Source organism: Entelurus aequoreus, linkage group LG07 (genome assembly GCF_033978785.1).
Source record: "Entelurus aequoreus isolate RoL-2023_Sb linkage group LG07, RoL_Eaeq_v1.1, whole genome shotgun sequence".
NCBI classification, from domain to species: Eukaryota; Metazoa; Chordata; class Actinopteri; order Syngnathiformes; family Syngnathidae; genus Entelurus; species Entelurus aequoreus.
The window spans coordinates 29,351,708-29,369,452 of NC_084737.1; the positions used below are offsets into that span (position 1 = coordinate 29,351,708).

A 17,745-nucleotide genomic window follows, 5' to 3' on the forward strand; every position below is an offset into this window, starting at 1 on the left:
TGGGGGATAATGAGGACAATTTAAAAATATAAATATTCTCATTTTCAAATTAGGAGGTTGACTCTGATTAGCTGTTGTCATGGACATTTCCGTCATGTTTGATCGAGTTAATATGCCAACCGCTGATCATATATTAATAACGATCATCGATCACGATCATATAATCAATTAGCCCAGCCCCACTTCCAACAAAATCTAGTGTATTGGTCATTCGACTACATTCGTAAAATGGAAAACAAAGTCAGTAGTAAATATTTTCTGTCCTTCAAAAGACAAACATATAATTAGGATAAAAGGGTACAACAAAGGGGGACGGTTCGGGGCAGACGTTTTAGGGCCTTTTTTACAATAGAAGAGCGCAAAAATGTGAACTGTACTAAATAAGTCAAACAAAACAACAAGGTGCAAACAAAGCTTGATAATAGGACCACACCTGCTTATGATCAGAAAAAAATAAAAAAATTAAAAATATATATATATGATAAAAAACTACTTATGTGCACTTACATATGTCTGGTGATTCATCTGAGCCATCTGGACAGTCCTTTTCCCCGTCACAGCGCCAGCCTTTGGAGATACATGTCTCCTGGTCCATACACACAAACTGTTTAGGATTGCAAGTCTTGGGGTGGTCCTCTGTTTTGGGAGCTAAAAAGAAGAAGAAAAAGAATGACTACCTTTAAATTTACAATGGTTTTAAAAGAAAAGTCATATATTCAACAAAATAACAGTGTATAATGTAATGCTTGCACGAATGTATGATTTTTTTTTACCTCCTAATAGGATGAGTGCCGAATTAGGTACTTTTATAGGCAAAGACCGAAGTCCGTACCGGGTGCCAATTCACGTAAAATCAAACAGTGCCATATTTCGATTCCATTATTGCACGTGATGTCATATCTGGCTGCAGCCTTAGTACCAGCTCAAGCACTTGGCCAGCAAACAACCAGTTAAGCACTCAGAGCGGACGGTTTCCAGGTTTTGTTACAATTTTTCATGCCAACAAAGCAAGATAAGCTGCTCAAAAGTAACGCTCCACTTTTTAAAATTGCTAGCTCGATAATATTTTTATAATAATGTAGTAATTGGATTTGCCATAGACATGCTACAGAGTAGCCGCTGTGGTTTTATATGGCGATTTTAAGATGTTACAATCAAACATCTGGAGTGCAATAAAGGCAATACTTACAGTTACACACATTACATTACACATTGTAAGACTCAACAAAGGAAAAGACTGGCACATTCAACTTAATGGCAAAAACTACTTCCGTATAGCGTAGTCTATACAATACTGCCATACAACGTCTTGGAATTGCAACTGCATGCCAAGTCTACTTTATGATACAGTACTGTACAGTACTTGCAAATGAGAAACAAAAAAACAAAAAAAAAGATGACTGTTATATAAAATATATATAAATATATTTTTTTATAAAACAATTAACATTCATTAACACATTGGAACACACACGAGTACCAAAAATTGGTACCGTTCAGTACCGGTATTGATTCAAATGTGAAAGGTACCCATCTCCATACCTCCTACTAATCTCGCTCAAACTACATTAGAAATGTTCAGCTTCACACAGCTTAGTGTGTTCAAATATTCAAATGTTAAAAACGATGTTTTGTGGGAAAAGGGACCCATAAACACACATGCTTTAGGGAAAACTTTCAACAAGTTTATAAGCAACCTTTTACCCCTGGGTTTGTTTGTTGTTTCATCTCCCCCCCTTTTTTAAGGTGCTATTTAACTTTTACCACATTAGGTCTTTTGAATGTCAAGGAACAGATATATCCAAGAAATTCAATCGCTGTCTGGCCAGTGGGAGACTACACAAGGTTTTGCTTCTGGTCAGTAGGGGATTGATGAGGTGTACCGCAGAGAAGCAGTACCATGGCAACGCTCATCATCCATCAGCAGTTTGACAATGCTGACATGCTTTAAGTCAGCCTAGGAAATTTCAGCCGACATTAGTCAGCCGTGGTGAAAATAAAAGGAGGGTTCTTTGGTTTGCGCTTTATGAACACTTGCTGCTCCCCTACAGATTTTCTGCTCACTACAAAGAGCACAGAGGCAGTTGTCACCCCTCTTGAGGCAGGGCAGCTGCCTTATGAATCCCTTTAATGACGTGAAGATGTAGGTTCAATGTAGGTAGTGACTGTGCATTGTTACAGACAAGTCAACACACTTAGGGTACCTTCACACTCCTATTCCAGACAAAAAAATCTAAGATACTTACTTCTAGTGCAATCTAGTTTTCATTCACACCTGTATATTTGTCAGAAGAGCAGTTGCACATTGTCTGACAAGCTCACGCACCCAAAACAACATAACTTCTACCGGGTCACATACACCCAGGGTGTCAAACGCACGGCCCGCGGCCGAACAGGTTTTATTCGGCCTGCGGGATGAGTTTGCTACGTATAAAAATGAGCCGAAATTTTTGAATGGAAGAAACTGCTGTTATAAATGTGTCCACCAGAAGTCGCAATAGTAATTATTTGTATGTTTGTAGAATATACTACATATGTAAGAATAAATAAACCACATGATGTTAGTGCACAAGTTGAGGAAAATGAATAAACTACATAAATAACATCCTGTAATTTGATTTTGATAATTTTTTTATCTTGATAGATTGAAAATTAAAACCAATGAGTTGACTGATGAACATTATCATATAATTTATTCAGAAAGTATAAATAATGACAAATAAAGATAGAATGCTATTATCCGCGACATGTAAGTGTAAAAAAACAAAAAAACAACAACATTATGATTTATACATTTTCAGAATGTGCTTGCTCTATTTTTAAACAAAGAAAACAATATGAAATTGTCTTTATTTTTAAGTTATCGTGCCGTGATTTTACCAGTCCGGCCCACTTGCGAGTAGATTTTTCTCCATGTGGCCCCCGATCTAAAATGAGTTTGACACTCAAGGGATGTTCCTTCTTATCTAAGCTGTAAAACAACCAAAGAAATGTAAAGTTTTGCCTGAGGAGACAAAAACAAGAAACGGGGAGGCTACCCAGATAAAAGGACGATCAAGGATCAACATTGGCCTGGCTTTCACCCGCTGACGTGAGCTCAAAGATGAGGAGGAATTTCCAATTGATACTGCCTTTGCTCTGTTCCTGCTGGGCTTGTGAGCAACTTTTGATGCTCAAATCAAAATGATAATGCTAATTTTAGCTATCGGAAATTTGCGTTGTAACAATAAACAGCATGACCAGCCACACAACGAATAAAAAAGTACTGTATAAAGAAAAAAACAATGTAATGACTGCAAACCGCAAATATAAAGTTTGAGTAAAATATGTAGGTTCCTACTGTGGAAAGCTCAGTAATACTGAATCATTGTGGTATTATTCTGTCAGTTTGACACTATATGCGCTAGTCCTCATGGGAAATGTGATCTTCCTTCAGGCAAAACACTACCTTTGGTTCACTGGCATCGCCAAAATCAACCAAAGCTGTATGTTCTGAGGTGGGCCTTTAATGCATGACAAACTGGGCGTCCTTGAAATTGAAATGGGGGATGATAATCACTGCTAAAGTTAAAGTACCACTGAGAGTCACACACACACACACTAGGTGTGGTGAAATTACCCTCTGCATTTGACCCATCCCCTGGTTCAACCAGTGAGCAGCAGCAGCAGTGGCCGCGCTCGGGAATCATTTTGGTGATTTAACCCCCAATTCCAACCCTTGATGCTGAGTGCCAAGCAGGGAGATAATGGGTCCCATTTTTATAGTCTTTGGTATGACTCGGCCGGGGTTTGAACTCACGACCTACCGATCTCAGGGCGGACACTCTAACCACAAGGCCACTGAGCCTTGTGAAGTTGTATTGAGCCGTAATATCTATAAATCTCCTCCTGTGGGGGTCACTGGCGTATCTTTTCAAATGGGGATCCGTGGAGCTATCCATCCATCCATTTTCTACAGTTTGTCCCTCTCGGGGTCGGGGGGTGTTGGAGCCTGTCCCAGCTGCACCCGGGCGGAAGGTGGGGTACAACCTGGACAAGTCGCCACCTCATCGTAGTCCGTGGAGCTAATGAGTGTTAATTTATCATGTAGTGTTGATGTAGCAAGCTACTTTTGCTGTGTAGCTTCTATTGTAGTTTGCTACATTTTTCTGGGCATAGCTTCTCCTGTAGTTTAGCTACCATATTTTTCGGATTATAAGTCGCTCCGGAGTATAAGTCGCTCCGGAGTTTAAGTCGCACCGGCCGAAAATGCATAATAAAGAAGGAAAAAAACATATATAAATCGCACTGGAGTATAAGTCGCATTTTTTGGGGAAATTTATTTGATAAAACTCAACAGCAAGAATAGACATTTGAAAGGCAATTTAAAATAAATAAAGAATAGTGAACAACAGGCTGAATAAGTGTATGTTATATGACGCATAAATAACCAACTGAGAACGTGCCTGGTATGGTAATGTAACATATTATGGTAAGGGTCAAATAACTATAACATATAAAACATGCTATACGTTTACCAAACAATCTGTCACTCCTAATCGCTAAATCCGATGAAATCTTATACGTCTAGTCTCTTACGTGAATGAGCTAAATAATATTATTTGATATTTTACGGTAATGTGTTAATAATTTCACACATAAGTTGCTCCTGAGTATAAGTCACACCCCCGGCCAAACTATGAAAAAAACTGCGATTTATAGTCCGAAAAATACGGTACATTTAATCCAGAGTTCGGTTTACTACATTTTCCAAGTACCTTGCCCATCACTGTTGATGACAAATGCTAGCTGTGGTCAGCGAATATGAACGCATCCTCAATGCAATGTCACATCCTTGCTAAAGAGCTAGCAGCTAACGTCCATCCATAAATTAGGCTACTTCTAAGTCAGCAATTCTCGCCGCCATGGCAGCAAAAAAACTAAGTTTCCCACAAGTATCATAAATGTAGGATGAGGAGTAGCTAAACATGTTAAACTACACACCGTAGGAAGATATGCTAATCGTTAACTCAATAACTGCTATGCTAAAGCTCTTGAATGTAAACAGACGTGGGTGAATCGATACAAATATTAACATTAACGATACCAAATATAGTGTCAGTAAGTGGTACATACTTCAGTGGTTAGATAGATGTTTTTTTCATTATCAAAAAATAATTTTTTATTTTTGTTATTGTTTACAAAGTCAGGGAAAAAAATCCCTGGATACAGGGGGACTTTATGGGTAAACAAAGGATTTAAATAAGAGCCAATAGTATGAAATCCTTTAAATATGTATTCGATATTGTTACAACGTCATCCTGTGTTGTATAATAATTAAATTATATTGAAAATTTTAACTATCAGGATAGGTATGATTAATACTGCCCCTGTAGCTACTTGGTATTGGCCCACATTTGTCACCCAAAACTAATGTGAATTATTGAAAAAACAGAAGACTAAGTGCTTATTACTTTTTACCAGAAGTGTAGACAGAACCATGTTACAACAGAAAGTAACCAGTTATTAACATTAAAATAGCAAGTACATTAATAATAGCTCTGAGAAAATAACACAACCAGAAATTACACAATCTTACCACATGGGTCAACAGCTTAAACTATGTGGCCTTGTAACACAATCTAAAATGGTTCTATTATCGTATTTATCATATGTTGGTATATACATACCAAATAATATATTGAATTTGTGATATCATTATCGCAGGAAGCTGCAATATACAGTATATCGTAATATAGATTTTTGGCCATGTTGCTCATCACTAATGGGCACATTTTGTGACAACATATCCAGTGTTTTGGTCCATTGTGGTGATGCACCGACTTTTCAGCCACTGAAAGAGTTGCGCTTTCTGCTTTTGGTCAAAAGGCATTTATCAACAAAACAAGACTGCCAAAACCCGATTTTGTGATGGTGTTAGCAGGAAAAATGTGCTTGTTTGGAGTCGGCATGGGCCGTTAACTGGATTTTAAGATATACCTCATTATTAAAAAGTGACAATTTAAAACCACTAAAATTTTCATTCATACCATCCCTACAGAATAATAAAGGATTTTATAGCACTTTTCTGGACACTCAAAGCATTTTACAGTGAAAACAGAGAACCCATCATTCATTCGCTCAACATTCACACTTTAGTGGTGGTAAGCTACATTTGTAGCCCCATCTGCCCAGGCTTAGACTGACAGAAAAATGGCTGGCAATTAGCGCACCACCATTCATTCATTCATACATCAATATGAGCGAAACTGGGAGCAAAGTGGGTAAAGTTTCTTGCCCAATGATGGCAGGATTTGTATCTGGAACCCCTGAGGTTTCTGGACAGCCACTCTGAAACATGCTGGCTCAAGCAAAATTGAAAGGTTAGCGTGTGGCTGCAGCAGCAATAATAGGACCACTCCCTTTGCACAGCTCTGCAGGCTAATGGCTTAGGCTAGTCCCCTGAACTTTTACCTCTGTTCAAAAATACTAAATCGGCTCTTTGGAAATACTACACATCTGTGTTTCGATTTTTAATAAATGGATCTGGATTATGGATCAATAACCACATTTGTAATATCTCCCAAAACTAAAGTAAAGTATCCAAACAACAGAAGGATAAGTGCTTAATATATTTTAAAGGGGACCTATTATGCAAAACCAACTTTTTTTTTTTACCTATTCACACCTATGTTTGGTATCTGCATAAATCCCAAAAATTTGAAATTTGAAAAATCTTGCCTTCCTTCATCCTTCCTCCGAACGAGCCATTTGGAATTTGCACAACCTGTGACATTTTCCCCCAAATGTAACGCCAGCGGCTATCTCCATACATGGTAAAAATTTACCTAAAGTGCTTTGTGCGAGCCCGCCACTGTAGTCCAATGCTGTAGTCAAACAGCTCCTTCTTTTTCTACATCCTTTTGTTTTGGGGCAGACTGGCACATACATGCACATGCATCCTCCGTTGTTGCCATGTCTAATACAAAGTAGCATACAGTTCTAACTTATATCTGTCGGTAGACTCAATATGGAAGCACTAAAAACTACAACATGGATGAAGGTGAGAAGACGCAGTTGAAGTGGAGGCACGTAAATAAGACCGCCCACAAAACGGTGCATCCTGAAGAGACGTTCAGAAAGTGGCTTGAAAATGGTCTTTAAAACATAATCTATGCACATTTTTGACCAAGTAACCACCATTACATGTTATGTAGATCACAAGGAAGTGTTTTAAATGTAGAAAAAAAATTACAATATGATCCCTTTCTGAGAAGTGTAGATAGAACCATGTTACAACAGAAAGTAACCAGATATTAAGATTAAATTAGAATGTGCTGTATTATCCAGACCATAAGCCACACCAATATTTAGGACACAACCGCTAAAAAAATATTTTGTTCATATATTTTTAGCCACACCGGACTATAAGCCGCAGATATATAAAAAGAATGATGTTGTAAATGTTTATTTACCTACCTTAATTGTTTCCAAATGGTGCCTGTAACACGGCAGCAAAACGGGTAATCAAACTAAACAGAAAAGTCATTGATGTCTTTATTCATCCTTTATGAGATGAATAAGCTGTTCTCCTTTTTAAATAAGGTACAAGATGTTGAGCAGGATTCTTTTTCCTTGTACTTTGTAAACACTGAGTCTGAACAGTTTCTTAAAGTGGATCATTTTGCTACATCTTTTGATTTATTTGCTCAATCACTTCAATAATTTAGCCGTTAGCATACAAAAATTCATGTTAGCCACACCTTTGTATAAACCGCAGGGTTCAAAGCTTGGGAAAAAAAAGTAGCGGCTTATAATCCGGAAAATACGGTATATCAATAATAGTTTTGAGAAAATAATACAACTGAAAATAACACAATACATTACCTAGGGATGATACTCGAAACCGGTTTTCCCGGTTGTTCGATAAGAAAAGAACCGAGTCCTCGGACTCGAATCCCTTTTTGAGAACCGGTACCAGTTATCGAGACCACTATAGTAAAGAAAAAGAGTTGCTTCTTTATTCAAATCCCTGGGACCAGAAATGCCCCGTGAGACATCACAAGAAATGACGTCACGTAGCTCAGTCATTAGGCAGATAGCGAAAGCAGGAAAAACAATGCACCGGAAAAAGCGCTCCAAGGTGTAATAAAGTTCAAAACAAAAGGTATAATCCAATGAATAACTTTACTGAGAGATTTGAGCATGGTACAAACACATGACGAACACTTTTACGACCAACCGGAAACATAGCAACAAGGCTAGCAACGCACCTCCTTTACGGCAGCTGTCGCAACGTTCTTAAACCAACCGCAGCACATACTGTACATATATATGACATCTCCCTTTTTTAACTTTTGTTTTTCTTTCCTAGTAAACAAAACAAAATCACACAGTATATGTGTTGTCTGTCTAATTATAAATAATGCAGACGAGGCGTGTTGGCTGAGTTCTTGACGTTTACTTTCACAGCGTGCTCATAACCTCATTCTTAGCTGCCGGGTGACGACATGCAACAACACTTTTCGGGGCTACCGCGCATGCTCGTCACTCCCGTTGCATGCTTGGTAGTGTAGTTGTTATATTCCGAGCTCATAACATCACATCTTTCCCCCTATAAAGAAATAATGTTAACTCAATAAAGTGTATTTCTTTTTTTAGGTTTAACTTTTCATTTTTTAGCATTGTAACCACATTTGCAAACAACTTTTCTCTTTATAGAATTTTCTTTCAATAAAGAAATAAAGTGCAAAAATGTCAAAGCATCATAACAAACAGTTATGTCAAATAGCAGCAGAAGTGCACTTTTTGGAGAGCTGTATTATTTTCAGTTTTGTGCCCAAGGGACTGATTTTATTTAACACTATAGTATTATTTATACACCTATAGTGATCACAGAGACAGGTTGTTTTTGTGTTACTGTATATATTTGTTTTACTTAAAAATCCCAATTAATATACTTTGGGTAACAACAGTCAATATTTATTTATTTAATTTTTTTAGGGGGGCAACAGTCAATATTTATTTATTAGATTTTATTTTTTTCTTATATAATAAAAGTGAGCTTTTGTTAAACCAAATGTGTGTTTTTTTTCCATATACAACAACCTATCTGGACTTGATAAGAGAATCGATAAGGAATCGGTTCGATAAGAGGATTCGATAATAGGCTCGAACTCAACAAATTCTTATCAAACATCATCCCTAACATTACCGCATATGTCAGCAGCTAAGTTAGGAGCCTTTTGCAAGCCTTTTTTTTATCATTTACATGATTTATACTGTAAAGGCAGGAAGTTGCAATATATATTGCGATATAGATTTCAAGCCATATGGCCATCTTTGATTTCCATAAAATGTTTTCACAAACGAGCAATAAGAGTGTTCAGTTTTCCAGGAAACAGGTAAACAAGCAAAGGGTGCTCAATCACCATATTACTCATGTGGAAAAAAACGAGGACACCCAATGTGGTCTTCTTAACTTTTCTGAAATACATTACGTTAGGAAAACACCAGAATGGACTAGTTTGCGTCAGGAGGTTTTCTGTGCGACTGTACTGCAGCAGTGCTCTGGGAAGGACAGTAGCGAAGGTCTCATTGTGATTCTCTGCAGGGACGGAGCCCACTCTCGTCCTGGATGACTTGCCTCCCCTACGTGCTTGGCAGGCAGAGAGGTGTTGGGAGGGCGTGCACCAATGAGACGGTGGGGGCTGGGATGTGACTTAAATAACAAGAGCGCATAAAGGTTGTGTATCATTGCAGTCACGATTCAACCCCCTTTGGCTGTCTTTCTAAAAAGGTTTAGACCGGGGTCTTACTTTCAAGGGACACTTAAGCATGTTTTCATCAAACACTGCAACATCTGAGTGGTTTGTTTATAGCTGTTGAAGACAATGTGAGCGGAATCCCATGATGCTCATGCCTTGGCATCCTTGATATAGATAGGGTTGATAGAGTATGGCGTATGAGATGTCTGAGATATATCTGTAGAATTGAAGCAGTTTGTACACAAACATCCACTCTATGAAGAAATGAGAGAAAGGGTTGCTGGCGATGGCCGGAGTCCAGCTACATGACTCTGGAGATAAAATGAGAAAAAGCACTGAACCCTCGTACAGGCATTCACCTCTCACGCCTTAGTTGTAAAGTGACTTGGCCAAGCTTTTTGTTCCCCCATGAGTGGGCAGAAAACTGTAAATGAAAGATTGTGGCTTCTAATTGTATCATTGTTTTACACAGCCGCATGAAATTTTCACAGGAGAGAACCTTTAAGTATAATTGGACGTTGTGGCTGAAAAGGAGTTAGCAAAAGGGTGAAAGACTGGAAGCCTCAACAGAGCTCTTCTAAAGCCCACAGAAATATTTCAAACAGACTTGTGAATTGTTAACGCACCCAGCAATGCCCTTTTATCCCAAAGCAACTTGCCAAAAACGCTTGCAATTTTTGGAAGGACCTACTCAAGCTGAGCCCATTTTAGTAACAATAGGAAATGAAGATGGCCTTTGTTTATCCTGTGGGGAGTGAACCAATAGCAATCAACAATCCTACTGAATCAAGGTCCACATGAACTCCAGTAAACCACGTGAGAGTTCCACCCAGATAATGCCATTTCAACTCAGGCATTTCCTGCTAAGGTTTAAACGCAACCTGAGTGCACGGCTGCAAATAAATAAGGCTTCACGAGAGGATTATTAGAATTAAAACCTTCTTACCGAGAAATGTGGATGAAAAGGTCATGACCATAGCCAGTAAAAACAACTAATATACTAAATTTGTATTAAGCAGATGTTAAGTGTTCAGTCCATGCAAGTGTGTTACGTACTTATGATAAACTACATCAAACATCTTGGGTTGGGAAAACATCAATCACTGTCCACCAAATCTGAATTTTTTGCCCTGGAGTGACACAGTCTAAAAGCTCCAAAGTGCTTCAAATCTGAAATCAGAAGGTAGTTTGGATCTGCTTAGAATCTGATTTTTTAAAGTGTGACTGCAGTCTAAACGGAAATGCAACCTGAATGCAACTTTTACATCATCTATGGGCAAGCTACGTCATTTGTGTGCCCAGAACAGCCAGCCAGTCAGCAAGTGCATACGTGAACAAACGTTTTTTCCGGCGTCCAAATTTTGGGTGCATCACTAGTCAATAGTGCGCAAATAATATCCATCCATCCATTTTCTTCCGCGTGTCCCTTTTGGGGTAGGATATACATAATATATGAAGAGTACCTGTTCCAAGTAAGGATCCAGGGTGGACCACTTTATTCAAGAGGATCCCCTGCTGGCCCCACTGTGGACTGGACTCTCACATTATTAATTGTATCCACTCGGCAGCCATTGCACCGGTCACCCAGGGTTGGGGGAGGTCCTCATATCTGCGGCCCCTTCAAAGGTTTCTCGTTGTTCCCATTGAACGACCTACCTCTGAGTGTTAGACAAGCCTCCTCTCTTCCTGTTTTTAAATCTCTCTTAAAAACATACTTTTATTCCATGGCTTTTAACACTGAGTGATACCCATCCTGCAATGGCGCCCCATAATGCACCTGCTGTGAACCTGTTTTTATGTTTTTATGTTTTTTTATATTTTATTTATTTATTTTTTATCGTGTTCTGTTTGTGTTGTGTTGTGTTTGCTTGGTTCTCGTATTATTTTTAACCTGCCCATTGTACAGCACTTTGGCTAACCCTGTGGTAAATTTTAAATGTGCTTTATAAATAAAGTTGATTTGATTTGATTTGATTTGATTTGATTGGGTTGAGTTCTTTCTTGCCCTTGTGTGGGATCTGAGCCGAGGATGTCATTGTGGCTTGTGCAGCCTCTGAGACATTTTTGATTAAGGGCTATACAAGTAAACTTTGATTGATTGACTGATTGATTGACTGATTGATTGACTGATTGATTGATTGATTGATTGATTGATTGATTGATTGATTGATTGATTGATTGATTGATTCGTAAGTTGTTTACATAAGTGAGTTGAAAAATAAAGCTAACGTAGATCTACGCTAATATATATATATATATATATATATATATATATATATATATATATATATATATATATATATATATATATATATATATATATATATATATATATATATATATATATATATATTCATTCTGGTCCACTTCCTTTGTTTTCACTTTATCAAACTACGCAAGCAAGTGATGTTGAGGCCGCATTGGGGCCACATTGGTGCCTGTGTGCGTTTATACTGGAGTCTGATAAAGATCAAATGTTACTTGCAGTGTAAACAGTCAGTTGGAAAAAATACGATTTTGAAAATCCAATTTGGGCAACTTTGGCCTGTAGTATAAATGTAGGCTTTACTAGCAACCTTGGCAATCTTAAGTCAGCTATTGCTCCAAAATGTTAGTATTCTCACCATTGCTGGGTTGCATATGACGTCACGTCTGTTTTTTCTTCTTCGCGGCTTAATTCACATGATGGTCAAGCAGCTTGAGCGTAGCATTAAACCAAGTGAGAGTGAGTGCAGAGTTTGAGCAGAAAATGCTGTTCTGTTGTTGGCTGTTCCAGTCGTTCAAATAGAGAGATACGAAAGACAGTCCCAAAAGAAGGGATTCTTAAAATTAACTACGTCAGGGAAAAAACTGATTGATTGATTGATTGAAACTTTTATTAGTAGATTGCACAGTACAGTACATATTCCGTACAATTGACCACTAAATGGTAACACCCAAATAAGTTTTTCTACTTGTTTAAGCCGGGGTCCACGTAAATCAATTCATGGTAAAAGCGTGTCAAAGGAAATGGCTCTTAAAAATATCACTTTTATCGTCTTGTGGAATACAATCGGACCGCTTGTGTCTGCAGCGATCACTTTGTAAAATGTTTTTTTGAAAATTTGATTTGTTTGAGAAACTTTCTTTGATGCAATCAAGTTTATTCTCTACTATATTAGTAGTGTTTGGCAGCAGAATTAAATGTAAAAAAAAAGATAATAGATCGCATTAGTTTGTGTTCTTTTGTGGTTGCTATGCCTAAATATAACTACAAAGACCTGCTTGTGCAATGTCTACTGCTTGTCATGTTAAGTCCTAATAATAAATATTGCGATTGTTGGTCCAATCCACCGTACTTTCATAACAGAAACTAAAAGCTTATAATGTTGTGCAGGAGAGCCAAGTGGTTTTATTCCACACGAAGTACTCCTTTCAACTCTCAAAAAGCAATGCAATAAATTAAGAAACAAGTCAACCAACCTGACTAAATCCTTTTAAAAAAATTACATTAACGACAAAATAGAGGAAAACACAAATAAGCCACGTGAGCTCTGGAAAATTCTCAACAACCAGCTTCCTGGTTGCAGCCAGAAACTTAAAACAAGACTCACCAACATCAGCATCAAGGAGGGTGACTCCCTCATTACAGACAAAATGGAGGTAGCTAGCAGACTCAACATCTTTTTCACCAGCATAGCCGCAACCCTTGTCAACAAGCTGTCCCACCACTCTGGTCGCTTTGGTGTAGAACACATTAAAGCCTTCTACAGAAAGCTAGGAGTATCCAACGATGATTTCAAATTAGAAATGGTCACAGCTGATGAGGTGTTTAAAAAATTGAGCGCGCTCCACCCTAACAAGGCCACCGGCCTTGATAATATTCCCTCCAGATTCCTCAGGGACTCTGCCTCCATCATTGCCCCGATCATCACGCACATAATAAACCTATCAATTACACAAGGCCAAGTACCAAAAGATTTTAAGATTGCAAGAGTAACTCCCCTCTTTAAAAAAGGAAGCAAATTGGAACCTGGCAACTACCGACCTGTTTCTATTCTCAGTTCCATTTCGAAAGTAATGGAAAAAATCGTTTATGAACAGGTCGATAGTTACCTTGCCACTAATAAACTCATGTACAAATTCCAATCCAGCTTCAGAACTAACCACTCCACTGACACATGCCTTCTCTATCTGACCGACCACATCAAACATGAGGTGGACGCGGGCAAATACTGCGGCATGGTCATGCTGGACCTTCAGAAGGCCTTTGACACCGTTAACCACGCTATACTGTTGGATAAGCTCAGAGCAATCGGATTTAACAAAAACTCATGGAGCTGGATGCAATCTTACTTGGAGGGGAGGGAGCAGGTGGTAGAGGTGAACGGCACCGTGTCCCCCCGCCCCCTCTCGGTGAGCTGTGGAGTCCCCCAAGGCAGTATATTGGGACCTTTACTGTTCCTAATATACATAAACGACATGTCATCGGCATGCGACTGTGAATTGTTTTTGTTTGCGGATGACTCTGCCCTGCTGGTATCCGGCAAGGACAAGTCACAGGTGGAGAAAATCCTCAGTGCTGAGCTCTGTAGAACTTGCACCTGGCTCGCTGATAACAAGCTATCCATACACTTGGGTAAAACAGAATCCATCCTGTTTGGGTCCCACATCAACCTCAAGAAAGTCAATGACTTCACCATAAAAGTGGGTGACATTGTTATCACCAGGAAAGATGAGGTCACCTACCTAGGTTCCATTCTAGAGGCTAACCTTTCCTGTGATAAAATGGCAACCAAGGTAATCAAAAAGGTTAACCAACGAACGAGATTTCTCTACAGAATCTCCTCTCTGGTCAACAAAAGCACCTTGAGGATTCTGGCGGGAACTCTCGTTCAACCCTTTTTCGATTACGCATGCACCTCCTGGTACCCAGCACCTCCAAAACCCTCAAATCTAAACTCCAAACATCTCAGAACAAGCTAGTCAGGTTACTGCTAGACCTCCACCCCAGATCCCACCTCACTCCTACCCACTTCTCTAAAGTGGGCTGGCTCAAGGTGGAGGACAAAGTTAAACAACTAGCACTGAGCCTAGTCTATAAAATCCGCTACACCTCCCTGATACCGAAGTACATGTCAAACTACTTCCTTAACGTAAATGACCGCCATAACCACAACACCAGGGGGAGCTCCACTAACCACGTTAAACACAAATTCCGAACTAACAAAGGTCTTAACTCATTCTCTTTCTATGCCACATTGGAGTTCAAATCCCAGCCGAGTCATACCAAAGACTGGTACTTTAATCTTAATCTTAATCAATGTGGAATGCGCTCCCAACAGGTATAAAAGAAAGGGCATCTCTATCCTCCTTCAAAACCGCAATAAAAGTTCACCTCCAGGCAGCTACAACCCTAAACTAACACCCTCCCCGGATTGCTAACAATCAAATGTAAACAATCAAATGCAGATACTTTTTCTTATGCCTTCTGATCTCTCTCTCTCTCTCTCTCTCTCTATGTCCACTACTTGATGTCCATATCCTGACCCCCCCCCCCCCTCCACACCCCTGATTGTAAATGATGTAAATAATTAATTGTGATTATCTTGTGTGATGACTGTATTATGATGATAGTATATATGATAGTATATATCTGTATCATGAATCAATTTAAGTGGACCCCGACTTAAACAAGTTGAAAAACTTATTCGGGTGTTACCATTTAGTGGTCAATTGTACGGAATATGTACTTCACTGTGCAACCTACTAATAAAAGTCTCAATCAATCAATCAAACCACATTATAACGTCTTTGGTGCTATTTGTTACCATCCAAAAAATATCCCTAATAGTATTAATAAACTTGAAGAATAAATCTCTCGTTGCCGCACCAGCATATACTGAACATTGATACCGCGAGCAAACATTGCTGAACAACAGGGACATATACAGCTAAAAAACGAGACTTAAATATGAACTTCACGCCATAAAAACAATCGCAGACATGAATTGTAGATGAGACTAATATTTATAGCAGGAAGTCAACGGCAAAAAGACTTATCCTTTTTCTCATTAGCGTCACAATCACAGCAGCACGGCACTCGTTAAGCCAATCAAGTAGGTTACTTAGCGATGCACGAATAAGTCCAACTTTGTCTTTCACCAATTAATGCTTAATTGGTGGACCCCTACAGATGTAAAGACATGATATGCCGCCAATATTTTCTGCTCTAAATACCGTGAGTGTCAAATGAAGTGATGATAAATGTGATTGGTGATGATAAATGTTTGAAATCTTTATTTTAAATTTTTCTTAAGGAGTGTAAAAATCCACTCCATCCCAGTTTAAATATTTTTTTCATAATCGCTTATATATTTGCCTTTAAACCTTTCAAAATACTCCCAAATCTGCACGGATTCAGGTAAACAATAGCCTAATGGGAGTCTAGACCATCGCCTGAAGTCCGGTAGTGCCTGGATGTGCCTCTAGTTCACGTGATGGAAACACAGCTACACAAGAACCATGTCATAATTTCTCTCAAAATCTTGTTCTCTTATCTTAAACCAAGTTGCTGATTCTCTCAGTATAGTTCACTGTAACTTTGAAGTTTAAGGTTGTCTCTTGCTTCTTTTGACCCTTTGTCTACTGTGATTATTTATTTTGGTTAATTGTGTGTTGTATATAAAGTTAAAGTACCACTGATAGTCACACACACGAGGTGTGGTGAAATTACCCTCTGCATTTGACCCATCCCCTGGTTCCACCCCCTGGGAGGTGAGGGGAGGAGTGAGCAGCAGCGGTGGCCACGGCTCGGGAATCATTTTGGTGATTTAACCAATCCAATTCCAACCCTTGATGCCGAGTGCCAAGCAGGGAGGTAATGGGTCCCATTTTTATAGTCTTTGGTATGACTCGGCCGGGGTTTGAACTCACAACCTACCGATCTCAGGGCGTACACTCTAACCACTAGGCCACTGAGCAGGCAAAGGTATTGATATACAATGGAACCTCGATTTACAAACCCCTCACTATATGAACTTTACGTGTTATGAGCCACTGACCAAAGAGAAAAATGCTTTGTTGTACGAACCTTGTCTCCGTGTACGAATGTTTTATCCACCCATTGTGTGCCCGCAGCACATCCATTGTGGCAGACTTATCGATCTCTGTCAACAGAGCAGTGCTGTCGTTAGCTACTGTGCTAAGTGCTACATTGTGTGCTTTTAAGTGTTTTTAGCCTTTATACAGCATTATTCTAGTTTTGCTAGCTCAATATAAGTTCCAAGAAAGCAATGGACAAGCGATGTGCGGTTTGAAACATGCAGGAAGTATCCCCAGTGTTGTCGACACTGCAACTTGGCTGTTAATTAAATGGTTTCTTACTAAGACCGCAAAGTCAATCTACCCCTATCCATGCAACTCCTGATTTTTTGCTTTTGGAAATCAGTTTTAACCACAGCTATGACAATACTGCAATGACTAATTGCTCCATGCACTTTTGAATTAACCAAAGGCTGAGACTTCCTGGTATGTGGTTCAGGTTCAAACTGGCGTACTTGATAGGATTCTGAGTAAACTAAAAGTTGTACGGAACGTACACTGATGCAAGGCCAGTGGAGTTCAGTGCTGTCCAAATAGAGCACACTGAATTGCCCCCAAGCACTGTTCATGGCAAAAAGCATTAAACACGAGTGAGCGAGCAAATGCATGAATGTACACAAAGCCCCTGTCTGACAACTTAGATCCCTACTGGGAGTCTTTAAAATAAAAAGAGGTACTTAGTCTTTTTTTGCAATGTTTTTTCTTCAGGTGGTGCTGATTTTAATGTGGTTTAAAAAATTGTCAAAACAATCTTGACGTCCAAGAGGACGACAGTGGGACGGAACAGGATGGGATGGTGATCTAAGCCAGTGTTTTTCAACCACTGTGATGTGGTGGTCCTCTACATTTGACCCATCCCTTTGTTCACCCCCTGGGAGGTGAGGGGAGCAGTGGGCAGCAGCGGTGGCCGCGCCCG

General features: G+C 39.2%; 1 protein-coding gene across 3 annotated transcripts in view; it reads right to left on the minus strand.

The window, feature by feature from the left end:
- Positions 1–17,745, minus strand: part of LOC133653630 (low-density lipoprotein receptor-related protein 1-like) — a 221,021-nt gene that overhangs the window by 178,928 nt on the left and 24,348 nt on the right. For all 3 annotated transcript variants that reach the window (XM_062053126.1, XM_062053128.1, XM_062053125.1), the window contains exon 2: positions 508–648. In XM_062053126.1, coding sequence (XP_061909110.1) covers positions 508–648 — 141 coding nt within the window. The remainder of the gene's footprint in view (positions 1–507; positions 649–17,745) is intronic.